Source organism: Electrona antarctica (genome assembly GCF_951216825.1).
Source record: "Electrona antarctica genome assembly, chromosome: 4".
In the NCBI taxonomy this organism is placed as follows: Eukaryota; Metazoa; Chordata; class Actinopteri; order Myctophiformes; family Myctophidae; genus Electrona; species Electrona antarctica.
Window position 1 is genome coordinate 30,813,123 of NC_136809.1, and position 17,517 is coordinate 30,830,639.

At 41.2% G+C, this 17,517-nt stretch overlaps 2 protein-coding genes across 2 annotated transcripts; both read left to right on the top strand.

Annotated features, from left to right (window-relative positions):
• The first annotated feature begins 151 nt into the window (after positions 1–151).
• Positions 152–5,773, top strand: sirt7 (sirtuin 7). The gene is made up of 10 exons (XM_079498522.1): positions 152–328; positions 544–681; positions 1,144–1,248; positions 1,336–1,406; positions 1,558–1,630; positions 1,853–1,951; positions 2,397–2,633; positions 3,255–3,335; positions 3,423–3,529; positions 3,685–5,773. The coding sequence occupies exons 1-10, from the start codon at positions 224–226 to the stop codon at positions 3,887–3,889; spliced, it is 1,221 nt and encodes a 406-aa protein (XP_079354648.1). The 5' UTR covers positions 152–223; the 3' UTR covers positions 3,890–5,773.
• Positions 5,774–6,350: 577 nt separating this feature from the next.
• Positions 6,351–17,498, top strand: pcyt2 (phosphate cytidylyltransferase 2, ethanolamine). The gene is made up of 12 exons (XM_079500034.1): positions 6,351–6,603; positions 10,814–10,902; positions 11,230–11,391; positions 11,480–11,631; positions 11,785–11,826; positions 11,966–12,104; positions 12,228–12,310; positions 13,640–13,717; positions 14,585–14,650; positions 15,794–15,859; positions 16,213–16,301; positions 16,393–17,498. The coding sequence occupies exons 1-12, from the start codon at positions 6,482–6,484 to the stop codon at positions 16,508–16,510; spliced, it is 1,206 nt and encodes a 401-aa protein (XP_079356160.1). The 5' UTR covers positions 6,351–6,481; the 3' UTR covers positions 16,511–17,498.
• Positions 17,499–17,517: the final 19 nt, after the last annotated feature.

The following is a 17,517-nucleotide window of genomic DNA, read 5'->3' on the forward strand; positions in this document are numbered from 1 at the left end:
TTATGGTCTCGTCCATAGTTAACAGTTTTGTATTGAGTTGTGCTTGAAATGTACAGTAATTCTCCAATCTGTTAATAAATTAATCAGTCAATCAAAACCAGGTAGGTCAGCAGGTGGCGCTGTTTGCTGGGCGGCTGTATTTTTAGCATCTGCATTCGCTTTCGTTGGCTCAAGTGTGCGTTTGTTTTCAATGTTTGGAACCGATTTTGGATCATAGCTGAGAATGGAAGAATGCACTGAGACCGGTGTATCTTCACGTGCGGAGAGAAAGGCGCTGGAGAAAGCTAAGATCCTACAAAGAGAAAAGGAGAGGAAGACATTTAAACAGGTAAGATAAAGTCCAGTTCATTTGGAGCGTGTAGTAGACTTGTGTTGTGAACTCTCCTCTGAGTCTGACTGGCTAAGCTAGGTGGCTATTTGGCTAAAGTTAAAACTTGTGAGACACCAAGGTTTGCGTAAGATGGTTATATGTGGGTAATGAACAGTCGTTACTACTGTACTTATCAATACAGTTAATTTAAAATACGGTTCTTATCTGACTAGATCGCGAGGATCCTGAAGAAACCAAAAGATGAGAGGTCAGAAGAGGATACCTCGACGCTACTTCGGCATCAAGACACTGTGGAGGAGCTCGGCAAGAGACAAGTCCGCAGGAATGTTCTCAAGAGAAAGCAAGAAGAGGTAGGGGGTGAAACTGTAGAATATAAACATTTTGTTCGCCTTGGGAAGCTTCTCCCTGTTTGTTTGTTTTTTAGATCCACTACGCCTAGAAGAACCGTTGATTGACTCAATAACACCGATCCGGTCAATGGCATGTCTCACATGAGCAGCACAAAAAACTGTACATGGAATTCACTAAAACGTACTTTATATTAATATTATATTAATGACTAAAGGTTTCTGATATTATGGTAAGTATAATTGATCATATCCATAGAAAATCGACTACTCGAAGATAGTGGAAGATCTGGGTATGCAACATTAAGTTTGATCATGTGTGGATCTGTGCAGATCTCTATCCTTCTAGAAGAAAGAATGACACAATTAACGACTATTGATGCAATAGTTGAATGAGAGGCCTTAACTGAAATGTAATACAAGGTGGTCTGTATGTGACATGTTGGTCATTTATTGATATTGCAGGTATTTGATGATGCTGTAGAGCTGAGGAACAAGGTTAGCCAGCTGGCTGAGGAAATGAAACGGGCACAACACCTGGTCGTTTACACTGGAGCTGGTATCAGCACGGTAGGCTGAAGTTGGAGATCTTTAGGTTTCATTATGTTCGTGCTGATCGTTGACTGGGTCTAATGCATTGTATGCATTGTATTTCAGGCAGCATCTATCCCAGACTACAGGGGCCCGAATGGGATTTGGACGCAGCTACGGCAGGGCCGGGATGTCAGGTTAGAGATGCTTTCTCATCTTGTGATGTTGGCTGCATTGTTGCACTAAGGGTTGCACCAAATTTCCTATGTTGGGTGTAAGCACACAGGGATGGGGTAATAGCATTTTACGTATAAGTGACCCAGTGACTGTCTTTTGTTTAATTCCCAGTACATCTGACCTGAGTGATGCAGAACCAACCCTCACACACATGTGCATCAGAATGCTGCATAAAGAGAAGCTGGTATGTAAGGAATCCTTGGCTACGGCCTTGTGTGTGTGTGTGTGTGTGTGTGTGTGTGTGTGTGTGTGTGTGTGTGTGTGTGTGTGTGTGTGTGTGTGTGTGTGTGTGTGTGTGTGTGTGTGTGTGTGTGTGTGTGTGTGTGTGTGTGTGTGTGTGTGTGTGTGTGTGTGTGTGTGTGTGTGGAGGTTGATTTGTATTGAATTTGTTTATCCATCTTCAAAGGTGCAGCATGTGGTGTCTCAAAACTGTGATGGACTTCATCTACGAAGTGGGCTTCCTAGACATGCCCTATCTGAGCTCCATGGAAACATGTTTATTGAGGTGAGGCAGAAACACATGAAATGTAAGGGCTCAGTCACACAAGCAGCAGCTTCTCCATTCATTTCCAATATGGGAATATTGGAAATGAATATTTACGCGTGCTTATGGATACCACCGCTTTTCTAGGGAGACTCACTGATTGGCCAGTAGTCGCTGTGATTGACAATTCTCATTTTTTGCAACTATGCCTAAACCTAGCCTTAATCCTAACCCCAGTAAAACTATGCCTAACCCTTAACCTCAGTAAAACTATGCCTGCCAGGGAGCCAACAGTTCGACAGTTAAGGCGGGTCTATCTTATAATGTTGGTGGAATCCATAATAACGCTATATTGACAGGTGTTTTGTTAAAATATATATCCAAAACCTCATACTCCCTTGTTAACATGACCTGGCCATTGTGGGTAAGTTATGTATTGTATGTAAACAACATCCTGCTTCCCCAGGTGTGTACATCCTGTTCCCCAACCAAGGAGTATGTACGTTTGTTTGATGTGACGGAGCGGACATCACGGCACCACCATTGGACAGGACGACGGTGTGCCTACTGCAGTGGTGAGCTCAGGGACACCATTGTACATTTCGGGGAGCGTGGAACTCTGGAGCAGCCTCTCAACTGGAAGGGAGCTGCTGAGGCAGCCGAGAAGGCAGATGTCATAATTTGCCTTGGATCCAGTCTGAAGGTAGGTTCCAAAAATCATGCTGTGGAGTGTGGACCTGTTCATGGGATAGTTTACATTACAAGGAGGAGAGGTCGCACTCGTAGTCATGATCCAACAAACTTTTAAGATGACCAATGTTTTGCCACAAAATGCCTTCTTCAGGGTATGGCATTTTGTGCCGAAACGTTGGTAAAACAAAATTCTTCACCACTGCCAGCAATGGGTAGAATGCTCCCAAAAACATTTAGTCTCTGACACATCTAGGGGCCGCAATCTGCATTCAAATATGTTCCTAGAAGCTTTGTCATTGGTCGGAAAAAAACGCGGTCGCAATGACTAACCAATCAGGAAGCAGACAGGCAAATCGACCAATGACAAAGCTTCTAGAAAAATCTTTGAATGCAGATTGAGGCCCCTAGATGTGTCACAGAGACTACATTGTTTTGGGGAGCGTTCTACCCATTGCTGGCTGTCTGAATACCCCAAAAAAAAGGTAATTCAAATTTTGACATTATTGCGTATAGCCGCTTTAAAGCTATTTCTCACTGCTTTTCTGCTATATGTATTCATATAGCTAGCTACTTAATTGGATGGTTGGTTGTCACTTGTCAGCTGTAAGTTGTTTGTCTATCACTCCTGTAGGTGTTGAAAAAATATGCTTGCCTATGGTGCATGAACAGACCAGCCAGCAAAAGACCCAAACTCTACATTGTTAACCTGCAGGTGAGCTAGAGCAAAATCATTTAAAGAAGATAACTACATACTGTCTGTACTTCAGTGGTGGATCATGTAATTATTCATCTGTTTCAGTGGACACCAAAAGATGACCATGCCACATTGAAGATTCATGCCAAGTGTGATGATGTAATGCGTCTTTTGATGGAGGACCTCAACATTAAACTTTCTGGATATAACAAGTAAGACACACACACACACACACACACACACACACACACACACACACACACACACACACACACACACACACACACACACACACACAAACAAACATGCACCACATGGCAAACCTCTGCATGAATTCTTTCACACATTTCCCCCATTGTGTCATCAGGGCAGAGGACCCCATCTTCAGCCTGGCTACCCAGTTGAGGTCAGAAGAGGAGAACAGCCATACTCGTAAAGTTATAGCTCCCCCTGCTGGGCAAGAAGACTGTTTACCTGATAACCAGGGTCAGGCTAGTAGGGACACTGCAGTGCAGGGAGGCTGGTTCGGACGAGGCTATTCCAAAGGAAGGAAGAAGAAAAAACATTTATAGTAGCTCTTACCTTTGTCTAGTTTGCTGTCAAGTATATTGTGTTGTTCAGTGACTGCAGAACAACCTAGTAACTAACTAACATCTGTGATGCAAGCTGTGTTGGACTAGAATACAGTATCTTTATTCAGAGATTTGGAGGCCAGCTTCATTGAAAAGTCTGACTCAAGATAACAATATTAAGCAGTACCAGTAACATTTTATTAGGCACTGATCAAATCAAATCAAACTATTTATAACGCACATTTACAAAGACCAAATGTCAACCAAAGTGCACTACAAGGTCCTTAGAGTATATATTAATAGAGACTGCACCGGATTTCTCCTCTCATCCACTTGCATTAAGTTGCTCAAAAGCGCATGAGGCGATTTCACTCCTTCTTCCGGGTAGGAAGGAGGAGTATATTCTGGGATGGATTGGGCCAAATCGTGAAAGCGCTGTGCCGTTGACTATCATTGTGCCATTTGCACACGTTCACGTATGAAACATAGTGTTCACGTGTCATGCTCCAATAACATGACCGTGCGCAATGATAGTCAATGGACAAGTGCTGGCTCAAGCTGCAATGCCAAATTTGGCCACTATGTCCATTTCGCCTGAGGGTTTCCTCCCGGTGCCGTCTCTATTAATATATACTCTTAAGACAAGATCAAATAAAAGAAGAATAACTGAATAAGACAAAATAGCATGGTATAACAACACAAACAAAATAGCATCAAATTACACAGTTGTAATACAATCAAACAAACCAAATTTGAAATCCAGAATCGAATAGAGTTAAAAGCCATGGAGAAAAAACGAGTTTTAAGAGAGGACTTGAGAGCTCCTAAGGAGCGAGCAGATAAGGATCACCATACCACTGTTTTTGTCAAGAATGTTGCACAACTAGTGACTCTTGTGGAATGGCATGGAATTCCTTATTTGTATTTCCTGAATCCCAGTACAAAGATACGTTGTTTTTTAAACTGTAGATATAAGAGAGATGGAAAATCTTCTATTTGTTGTGCAGTTAACTAATGTAACTTTTTGTGGTGATTTTCAGATTGTTTACACTTTGTCTAATATTGTTGACTGGATCTTATCCAGCAAGGTTTGCTGCAACTATAGTTTTGAGAGGAGGTACATATTTTTTTGTTTTATTTACTTCAGTTAATAACTGAAACAAGGGCAATGTAGAGGTGTGCATAGATGAGCCACAACAAGCCACATTTTGATGCCATTATCTTGAAATGAAAGTAACATGGTTATGATGAACAGTGAAGATGCTATATATGCCAATATGGTGTTAATCTATCATTTACCCTCTTAACTTTTACCACCAAATTGCCCCCCATATCATATATTGGGTTAGTTAACTTAGAATATTGGTCTAATAGGAGTTTAAATCATTTTCTTATGCTAGTGTATTGAGCCACTGCAGACGGAGTGATACTGTATACACTTAACCCTCCATAAATCATGTCACACCTTGGCTTGATGTCACCTTGGCAAACCAGTGCTGCTGCATACTAATGTGTGCTAAATGTTTTGAATGTAATTATTTTGTTTACATTACCTTTTTATTACAGGCATTACTTACACTTTGTGGTTTTCAACCTCCTTTATTACAATATTATAGGAAGAAAATATTGGTAATTTTATTTATTGGTTTGTACAATTATTTTAAGTCACCTAGGCTGCAGAGTTGATTTAGTAAACATACTAAATTATCTCAGGAAGATCCATTAGTATTATTGATCAGGGTGGTGGTAGACCTCCCACAATTATGAAGGGTGGATTAGGGGCGGAGTGAAGATAAAACAACGCTGCTAAATCTCTAGTGACTGAACTGTACTTTGCAAAATATACTGTTGCCTATGTGAGACAATAAAATCTGTTATTTTGGAGTTCTGAATATGTCATTATACCAACCATCTAGCTCTGGTCCATAGCCTTCTACTGCTTCTACGATTCTGCCCTGCAGGGCAGAATCGTAGAAGCAGTAGAAGGCTACTGCTTCTACTGGCTGCCTTCTAGAAGGCTACTGCTTCTACTGCCTTCTAGAAGGCTACTGCTTCTACGATTCTGCCCTGCAGGGCGGAATCGTAGAAGCAGTAGAAGGCTACTGCTTCTACTGCCTTCTAGAAGGCTACTGCTTCTACTGGCTGCCTTCTAGAAGGCTACTGCTTCTACGATTCTGCCAGGCTATGGACCAGACAGAGCTACCAACCATCTAGCTGTTTATATTACGTTATTTGACATGAGGGAGTTGTGCAACCATCGGGGAGGATTCGAGTTTCGGCGTACGACGAAACTCGGTGTTGCGCATGGTAAAATAGCAGATCTGCAAGCTCACATAGCGTTGGGAATGCGACGTAGTGTGTGCTTGCAGATCTGCCGTGAATCAAGGGCTCGTCCGGTCGTGACGTCATTCCCCGGCTTCGCGAACGTCACTCCTCGCATTCTGGTCCTCGAAAGCTACGGAGCCACTATTCTTTTTCTTAAATTCCCCCTCGGATAAACTTACTATACATTATAAATTAAACCAGTTGAAGCTACTTTCCCTCGAGTTTGAACGTTAGCTTAGGTAAGGCATAAAGGCAACGCCATCGAAAATGATCAAGAACGGCCACCACGCTGCGAATGGACCGGGGAGGGAGGACGGCAATAAGCCGGGAGGTTCAGTCCGCAGTCCCGAGAAAAGGAAACGCGTCGTCCGGGTGTGGTGTGATGGTTGGTAAGTAATAAACTGTCTCTCTCTCATATACATACAGGCATTTCATATTTGGTTTCTGAACATGTATTCGTTTGATCTTTATAACCACACATTCGATACTTTACTTTTCCAACGAATGTGTTGGTGTTGGTTAGCATGCTAACGTTAGCCTACGACTTGTTGTAGTTACACTGTAGCAGTGTAGTAGCAACGAGTCCAAAACCAATATAATTAACTTTCAGTACGTTTTGATAAAATAGCCTAAATTAATGTTGTTGTAGGAACACGGTTGACCAGCTGCCCTTCTAGGAGGAGCAAGGTCCTCTTTTCACAACAACGTAGTAAAACAATTAAGGTCATACGGTCAGTGGGTGGGGGTGTGTGTGGAAAAACAGGCTACTGTGCATAGTTTATATGCATATAATATATTTAATTATATTTAATGTTGGTAGATGTTTATGTAACATCCGATTCCGGGTCAGAACATAGACTTCACAGTGTAGTCTGTTCTGACTCGGATGTTACATAATCTAACATTGCATTCTGGAGATAGTGAGTAAATGTATTCATCGTTCCACCATTAACCAGGATACAATTATTGGATAAAGGTAGATCTCTGCGCATAAGGTTTATATTTGGCAATACACAACTCAAGATGAATTGCTAAATCATCTATTGTTTCTTATTCTTATACACATACCAACCCATTATTAGTGGCAGTCACACCTGTTGTTGTTATTACACAACCTGTCCATGTTACCTCAAACTCATGACATGTCTCTCGTCTTTCAACCTAGCACATGGGGTGCAGCAACGTGCCTTGATGTGGCCCAATAGGTCGTGATAATTGGTTATGGTTATGGATGACAACCCAAAGTGGGTGTTGTCTTATTTAATCCCTTATCTGATTATGTGTAGGAGGTTCTCTATAAACTGAGTTGTATGAGTTTAACTCGTGTCTGATAGGGCTTTAAACAGATTTTTATTACAGACACTGAATGTTCTTTCAGTGTCTGCTTTCACTCAGATGTAGCCTACTCATTTCGGACAGCTATTCCCAAAACCATTGCATGTTCTGCCAAATGACATGTACGTCTGTTGTGCTTAGTTAGCAACTAGTTAAACTAGTCAAACTAGTATTGAATGTTTCTGGTAAGGAATATTGTGGTCTTCCTTGAGGTCACAAGGGGTAGAAAAGAGCAAACTGACACTTTTTCCACAGACATCATTTCCAATTCCCTGTCATCGCCTCACACACTACTGTGGGAAGCATGTGCTCATAGTAGTGGGTCATGTTGTGAAGTGGTTATAAATAACTAACCTAGAGAACACACTGTCCAGTGACAGTGACATACGACCAGGGAGGGGTCATCCCCTTTTGGACAGAAAGGCGGGAGATATTGAGAGGAAAGTACATTGGGATTTGGGAGAGCAATTGGAGGCCATAGGAAAGAGGGAAAGGTGAAACAGCAGACTCATCTGTCTGACATTGTTTAATGAAAGTGCATGGCTGGCCAAAAACCAAGCCCATATCCAGCACACAGGGCTGTAGATGATGGATCCCATCTGATATCATCCTGTTGGCTAACTCAGTGCCCGTCTGCTCACCAGTTGCTCCTGTCCAGCCAGGGACAATATTACACAGTCTTCCACGACCACAACCACAACCTACACTGGCTCCCAGTAAAACTTTTAATAAAAGGTTTTACTAAGAGTACACTACATCCACTACAGAATCCTGCTTACCACGTATGTAGAAGGCACTCAATAACCGGGCTCCCCCTACTTCTACAATCTTCTCCAACATTGTGTCCCCTCCCGTTCCCTCAGGTTTCAGTGAAACCAACCTCTTTGAGGTGCCCCAGGCCAAGTACCATACTTGGGGATGACGGGGCCCTCTGGAATACACTAACCACATAAAAAATTCCCCCGCCCTCCCCCTTCAAAACCTCACTCAAAGCCCACCTATTCAGGATAGCTTTTCCTAGCTGAGGACCGAGGTCTAGTTAGGATGTCAACCCATGCTTAACATTTTATTGATTTTAATCTAGCACTTATGTCTTTATTGTTTTAATTTTTATCAGCTTGCAAAGCTGATCATTTCAAAATGATTTAAAAAGTAATGTATTTATATTAAGCAACTTCAGGTACATTAAACTTAACTGTTAGGCTTTAGTTGTATGCATGGATATGTGACTGATGATGCTGATGATAGATTTTCAGCTAGGAAAGAGTTTGTCCAAGCTGGGTAAGAGGAATTTGAGGAGAAGCTTGTGTTAATGCCATTAGAGAGAAATGGAGAGAGGTTTGCCTATTGGACACTGAGAGTCACCAGGCAAGTGTCACTAATAAAGCTGCTTGATCTGATGGGAACACTCCAGGGATATGCAGAACTGTTGCGACGGCCCTCTGGGGCCTTTGCCAGGGCTATTACGCGTCTCTGTTGCAGTGCTGGTTGGAAGGTGGAGTTGGAGGTAATCAGGGACATGGGGAGAGTATAAAACATTTGCCCTTCCACTTTCTCTTCTTTCCACCTGGACCACATTGCTAGGGCATGACCACATGCCCTAGCAATTGTTTGTCAGTTTGCCTGCTTTATTGTGTGATATTTTTGTAAATAAAAACACATTTTTAGTTAAACTCTCTCCTGTTTGCTTTTTATTTGTTGTGGCCTAGAGCCTGGCTATTCTTCACTTGCACAATGTAGGAGGCTGGACTAAGGGGGACTTCCTGTTGGGATATCACCCCTGTGTTTGCTTCCTGTCCATCGGGAGTGCATGTAAGTCAGTCATTTTCTACGGACAATTATAGTATTTTCTCGTCACTTGTAATTTTTTTAATTACGTTTAAAAAAAACTTTTATTGATATGGTTCATTCATTTACCATTCGTTTTTATCGTAATGTTTTATTTGGCGTTTTTTTCCTCAAGGGTAAAGTTGTATGCTCCAGTGCCTGTCTGTGCTGCTGCACTATACATACAGGAATACAGTACAGTGGAATACAGCGGAGTGCAGTACAGTACAGTACAGTACAGTACAGTGGAATACAGTACGGTACAGTACAGTGGAATACAGTACAGTACAGCGGAGTACAGTGGAGTACAGTACAGTGGAGTACGGTACAGTGGAGTACAGCACAGTGGAGTGCAGTACAGTACAGTACAGTGGAATACAGTACGGTACAGTACAGTGGCGTACAGTACAGTACAGTGGAATACAGTACAGTGGAATACAGTACAGTACGGTGGAGTACAGTACTGTACTGTACTCCACTGTACTGTACTGTACTGTATTCCACTGTACTGTATTCCTGTATGTATAGTGCAGCAGCACAGACAGGCACTGGAGCATACAACTTTCCCCTTGAGAAAAAAACCCTAAATAAAACATTACGATAAAAACGAATGGTAAATGAATGAACCATATGAATGAAAGTTTTTTTTAAACGTTAAAGTGACGAGAAAATACTATAATTGTCCGTAGAAAATGACTGACTTACATGCACTCCCGATGGACAGGAAGCAAACACAGGGGTGATATCCCAACAGGAAGTCCCCCTTAGTCCCGCCTCCTACATTGTGCAAGTGAGACTTTGAGGTGGCTGATTCAGACCCTCGTAACAGCTGTAAAAATCTGGCAACTTCAACTACTGGCAAGGTGTCTTTCAACCATGTACTGGCAAACTCCCAGCTGCTCCAGTGGAGGTCATCAGTGGCCAGTAGTAGATGACTATGTTTGTACTGTAGTTATGTGAGATATGAATGAGTGCAGTGATAGGAATGTAAAGTAGGGTGTTGGGTTTTTGAGAAATAGCACAGATTCTGTGAAATATTTCTTGAATAAATGCAGATACCATTTCTAGGCTGGAGCAACAACTTGGCTTTAGTTTAGCTGATGCCAATGGGCCAATAGTATAAATTTTTTTAAATGGAGATCTGCATCTCCATCTACATTCATGTAGCTCAAGGAACTGCTGTTCAGATAAAACAATACCAGTTTGTTGTGCATTCGTATAAAATGCCTAATGCGTTTAGATTGCTGCCATGTTGTGGACAGCCTTCCATTCCACTACACATTAAGTTTTAAATACAAAATGGATTTGGATTTCTATTGGATTTTCATATTAGTTCTCACTTTAATATTGGTTTTCTGTTTTTAATTATGTGATTGGCCATACATTTAATCAATCAATCAATCAATGTAGTTAAAGTGTGTCTCTCTTTCTCCCTAGTTATGACATGGTGCATTATGGCCACTCTAACCAGTTGAGGCAGGCCAAGGGTATGGGAGACTACCTCATAGTTGGAGTGCATACAGATGGTAAGAACAAACAGTAGTACAGTACAAACACGTGTGTGTAAACAAACATAAAATATGTACTCAACTACTCATGATCAATTTATGCATTTTAAATTGTCCCTGTTCAAAAATGAAATAAATGTTTTGAACTGCAGTCTTGGTGTGTGCGACCCACTACCGTTATTTATTTTATATGCATTTTAAATTGTAAAATGTTTGCTCAGTATTTATATTGAGTTTCATGTCTGTCTTCAGTCAGATTCCCCACAAATAAAGTATTGATCTCTGAACTTGGAACTCTTCATTGACCTCTCGTCCTTTGTCATCTTTCGTTCCCCCTCCTCTCAGCGGAGATCTCCAAACACAAAGGTCCTCCAGTGTTCACCCAGTCGGAGCGCTATAAGATGGTGCGGGCCATCAAGTGGGTGGATGAGATAGTGGAGGGAGCACCTTATGTCACCACCCTGGAGACTTTGGACAAATACAACAGTGATTTCTGTGTGCATGGAGGTGAATACTTCTTTGTGAGTTCTGTTTTCTGTGTAGTGACAGGGCAGGGAAGTGGTTCATCTGTAGCTGACTGTTTTAAGTATTCCAGATGATATCACCTTGACGGTGGATGGCAAGGATACGTATGCGGAGGTGAAGCGTGAGGGCCGTTACCGGGAGTGTAAACGGACGCAGGGAGTCTCTACCACTGACCTGGTGGGCCGCATGCTGCTCATGACTAAAGCCCATCATAGCAACATTGTAAGACTCTGTGTGTGTTTGTTTCTATTTGCGTTTTCTTGTGTTTTATACTTTGCTACTAGGCAAATCTTCCATTGTGTGTGTGTGTGTGTGTGCGTGTGTCCTTATTGAGGTTCTAACTGAGGTTATTTTTCCTTAATTACATTTTTGCAGGATAACTCAGACTACCAGCAGCACACAGACAACTTTGGCAAGGTGAATATTATGTTCCTGATAACATAATTTGTGCCAGGATGTTAAATGATACAGAAGTAATCATAAATCAGTGTATGCATTGTGAATGTGAAATGCCAGTCCTAAATGCTTAGGGTTATTCATGTTGTTTTGTTTTCAGGGTCCTAAGGGGCACAGTCCATGGACAGGAGTGTCTCAGTTCCTCCAGACTTCCCAGAAGATCATCCAATTTGCCTCTGGAAAGGAACCCCAACCTGGAGACACCATCATCTATGTAGCCGGGGCCTTCGACCTGTTCCGTATCCTAACACGACCGGGGACAAACGTGAGGTTGAATTATAGTGGGTGGGAGCAAGGCAGGGGGCATTACTAAGAGTATGTATGTTATGTTGTTGTTTGCCTTGACATCAGCCTTCTGTCAGACATTGGCCATGTTGATTTCCTAGAGACGGTCTATAAACAGGCAGAGAAGCCATACGTCATCGTAGGCCTGCACTTTGATCAGGTAAACACACACGCACATGCACGCAGAATACCATATTACAAATACATTCACACTGCTGCATCAGTGATGCTGAGAAGAAACATGAAGGCAGTTCATGGACCAGTAGTTGAGATTCTGTCTGTTCACAGCTGACTAATACTAGGCTGATCAGCGTCATATTTGGAATTCTGCTGCAATTCTGAATATTTCTCACATCGCTTTGTGAATTAACATTATTTTTGTGAATGAATTATCGCAGACTGAGCTCTTGTCCTGCCAGGCTATGGAATACGTGACCTGTCAGGCTATGGACCGTAACTAGACAATCTTGCACAAGATGTCCGTGTAGCATATGGGATCAACTACTAGCCCGTTAATAATGCTATTGTGATCTGCCTCTCCACTACAAGTCAGAAGGCTCCACACGGAAATGCCCACTTGTCAAGTTACATGTACATGCATCTCTTCAGTCACACCAACATTTAGTGAAATACTTTTGTCCTAATTGGTGGAGTTGGTTGACTGAAGATCTCTATGTTCAGTCCTATTTTTCAGAAATAACAAGTTGAAACTAAAGCACACAAAGCTCAGAGTCATTAGTCATTATATTTCTAGATCTAAAGACGGAACACTTGACACAGCTTTGTTTTACTGCGACAATGTTGATGTGAAACTGTTTCATGCTCACCATGCCAGTACATGAACGCTGGGTATGTGTTATCACAAACATTAAGCGTCTCTGACTCTGGGTGTGTATGAATTGTGATAGACTTTGATTTCGAATAATGTCCTACTAAATTCCTAGACCACTTATTGCTGATGTTTTGACCAATATATATATCTTTTGTCATTGAGAACAGATTATAAATTGTTGTAGATAAAACATTGTGATATGAATTACATTGTTCTTTTATAGAAAACAAAATGAAAGAAAAAATAGGACAAAAAAGAGAAAGAAAACCCTCAACCCTCCCACCCATACTGCTCAGTGACACCGCATACTCTAGAATAAAATAGTAATTTGAAAAATTAACCAATATATTTTATAATGGACAATTATAATGGACAATTTACTTTTCGGGCAAGAGGGCATCACCTTTGGGCAAGTAGAACATGACCTGTACTTGCCCAATTGGCAAATGCCTCTGAGGCCTAGTGTCAACCCCTGTACAGTAACAATTGCAGCAATATACTGTAGGTGCCTTTATTGGGTGCTGTGTACATGGGTCCTGTTTCTAAAATAATATATGCTGTATATGTGTGTGTCAGAATCAAACTTCTTTATCTATGATAAAGCTTGGGAACGAGGTTCCAAAGTAAACTGGTGGTCCTTATCCCTGCTCTCTACAGGAAGTGAATCGCTATAAAGGGAAGAACTACCCAATTATGAATGTCCATGAGAGAACACTAAGTGTCCTGGCTTGCAGGGTGAGTACCTACACGGACACATGTACCGGTACTCTCACACGTGCACTGATTGATTTTGTTCTTCTCACCACAGCAAAATCTAAACTCTGCTGCTTCTGCTCCAATTCACTAATGATCAGAGCAGCTACGGGCAAGAACAATGATACTTGTGTGTGTGTGTGTGTGTGTGTGTGTGTGTGTGTGTGTGCGCGCGCGTGTGCGAGCAAGTTGGAACTAATGTGTTACCACATTACACAAACCACATGGTTACACACCGACATTCCGAAGCCCGATATTCCCCACCATCCGACGTGCTCAAATACTAACCCTGTCCCTTAAACCTAACCGCACGCGGAAGCCACGGCATCGGAATGCCACTCTGTTCCCAAACCACACGTTGTGCAGTCCTAATCTGTTATAGCTATGTTTTGCCAAGACCCAGTATCTACACACACACACACACACATATTCTTTTTTTTAACTGCATATTTTCTGGGATGAGCAAGCAAAGCTTGATAAGAGTCAACTGATGAGGAAGCTTGCCGGAACCAGCTGAGCATCAGCTGATGCAAGACTCGACTATTGTGACCTGCCTGAATTAATACTCTGCTCTATGGATTAAATCTTAAACTAAAGTACAGCTCTAAGTCTTAACTAGTCACATTCATGTTCTGAGTCTGACTTCCCCAAAGTTACTACAGCACACTGTAAGATATTTACAGGATTGTAAACAGTTTTGAGAAAGAGTTATTGAGATGTGATTTACTGGAAAATGTGTTTTTTATTTTGCTTGGATGTTCAAGAAAGGTGCAGCGTGGCATCAATACGTGTATTTTGTATGTCAAAATGTCACCCTCTGACCCATATTCCTCCACATTCTTTGTGTAGTATGTATCAGAGGTGGTGATTGGAGCTCCCTATGCAGTGGGCAAAGATCTCCTGGATCATTTCAAGGTCAGTTGCTTTTATTTAGCTTTCACTCTCATTCCTTTTCAACAAAGGAATTTTTATAGCTATGCCCTTATTTTTTAAATGTTTTGTCCCCATTTCTTTAGATGCTTTTAATGTTGTGATGTTTCTTCAGTTTTTATTGTATGCATTTGCTCATTGTAGCACTTTGAGATTCTCACAAATTTAAAGTGCGTTATAAATCAAATCCATTATTATTATTATTATCCTGGAGTCTAATGATATTATGAGTGCTTGAAATTCAGCTTGAAATTCAGTGTTTGAATAAATTGCAGTCTTGTGGGTTTTTTCCTTCATAAAATACATGAAAACATAAACACAGTAAAGGCAGAATGGTGTGCAGGTGACGTAGATTATAAAACCAACAATTTACAGTATATAGAAACTCCACCTTTAGGGCCAATAGTAATTTGCCTCTTTTGTAAGTTGGTCCTTTATAAATCATTCATTTACATTTTCAAATAACATGTAAATTATTAGTAACATGTACAGTGTACAAGGCCGAATTTCTGAACAGTGAAAAAAACACACTTTGTGACAGTATTTACATACTATGTGTATAATGGCAGTCTTCTTGAATGTGAAGTAGATCTGTAAGAACTGTAGAACTGTAAGGGCCAGGGAATGTTTCTTTGAGAAAAGGAGCGCTTTGGATATCAAGTTTGTAACACTTCTTAGTAAACTGAACGCACAGGGCATTTGTTGACTGATGACACAACATTAAATCCTATCATCTGTTGCTGTGCTTGAATGTCATGTCATCTGCATTATTAGCACAAATAACCTAGCTGAAATAACAGTAAAGTAAACATGGGCTTCTCATAGTTATAATAACACTTATAATTAATTAGTCTGGTTGTAAATCAACCTCTCACGTTGTTGATCTTCTGCATTGGGGAATTGAGAGGAAGGGTGGGAATTTTTTCATCAGAAAAAAGTGATATTGATGAATGGCACTCCTCTCCAAAATGTTTCAACTCAAGGTACCCAGAGCTTTCAATCTAAGAATGCTGGACTTTAGAAAGGCACTGGCGGCGCACAAAATGTTTTCTATGGACACAGCCCTTTGTCTGCCATTTATATCTGTGGTTATTTCACAATAATGATGTTTGTATGTATATTATACAGGTGACCCTGGTCTGTCACGGAAAGACAGAGGTGTTCCCAGACAAAGACGGGTCAGACCCTTACGATGTGAGTGAACAATTTATTTTGGTGTGTGATTATATGAGGCCACCCTGATGCACTCTAGTGGCCGTTACACATGAACAGTCCCAATCCAGTGTTTACATCAAAGAAATGTATGTAAAAACTCTTACCTGTGGGAGATTGCAGATATGCAGAAAATACTCAGCCAAAAAGTGATCATATTTTCCAAAGTAGCTGTAAAATTGCCTTGACTAAAACCAACATTAACCAGCGAAGTAAATGCCAGACATACTTAATCTCTGGTAGAAGGGTGAGGGGTTTTGAATGCCTTAAGTATGCATCTGAAATAAACAATTCATTTTTCAAGTTTGATGTAGCATTTGTGGTTATGCCCTCAGGAGCCCAAGAAGAGGGGAATATTTCGCACAATTGATAGTGCGAACGGCCTCACCACTGACGACATCGTCCAGAGGATCATTGAGAACAGGTGAGGGACTCACTCACTAACTCGATCTCTTTTTCACCAAAATATAAATTAGACTAAATGGTTGTCTTTATTTCTCTTTGTCCACTTCCAGGCTGCAGTTTGAGGCGAGGAACCAGAAGAAAGAGGCTAAGGAGATGGCTGTAATCGAGGCCATGAGGAGGAGAGAGGAAAAGGAGCAAACTGAGGAAGTAGCTCTGGTTGGTCAGTAGTAGGAATCCAGATTGCAGGGGCAACTGTGTCCAGAACCTGCATCCAACCCATCCTACGCCTAATGTACCAAACCTGGTACGCCCAACCTTATGTCAAACTGGACCTAAAGGATGGGCCCAAACTGGGCACAACTGTGGGTGTACACTATTGTACTTAAAACAAGTTCACTGGACTCAGAATATATTGATTCTTTGGTGAGGAATGATCTTTTACCTGATGGGCTTGGTTCTTTCAGTCCGTCCACTTGGACCATTCCAGCCCAAATCTGATGTAAAATAAGGAATAGTAATTGGACAGTGTCAAGCCTTCTCTTCTCTGCAGAGAAGTTGAATTCATGTTTTGTTGCTTTTAGGTTGATGGAGTTTTAATCTTATCTCGAAATCCTACACTACCTGTCCATAAGTGTGTTGAGTTTGTAATTATCCATAAGTTATTCACATGTTTTTTATTTTGGTATAATTTATGTTTTAACATTTATGTGTTTTTAAGGAATTAATCCTAGATGTGTATTCAGCAATTATTAATAAGATCTAATTTTAACATATCAAAATTAAATCATGTTATTTAATGTCCACAGAGGGCACTAGTTCCCTCTGTTCTCCATTGTTGAAGAAAATCTCCTAGGTTTGATTATCTGTAATGCAATTTTAACAAGTTTGATTTAAACCAAATGAATGTGTGTATGTGCAGGGATGTGAGTGTGTGCCTGAAGGATGGACATTTTGAGTGTGTGCGCTGTAAATAATAGTAGTGCCTCATTCCTTCAAGTCTACCAATGTAAGGGCTGTGAATTTTAACCTGGTTGGGTAAAAGCAAAAAAAACAACGTACGGTCTCTATTCTACTTTCTCAACAGCTTGCATCGAGGTCAGTGGTTCCAAAACAATGCTGGTAGTCTGAGTATTTATGGTTTTGACCACACAGTGGGGGTGACAGTGGCTATGGGGTAGAGTGACCGGAAGTTCGAGCAAGACTCTGAACCCTTAATTGCTCCCGATGTGCAGGTT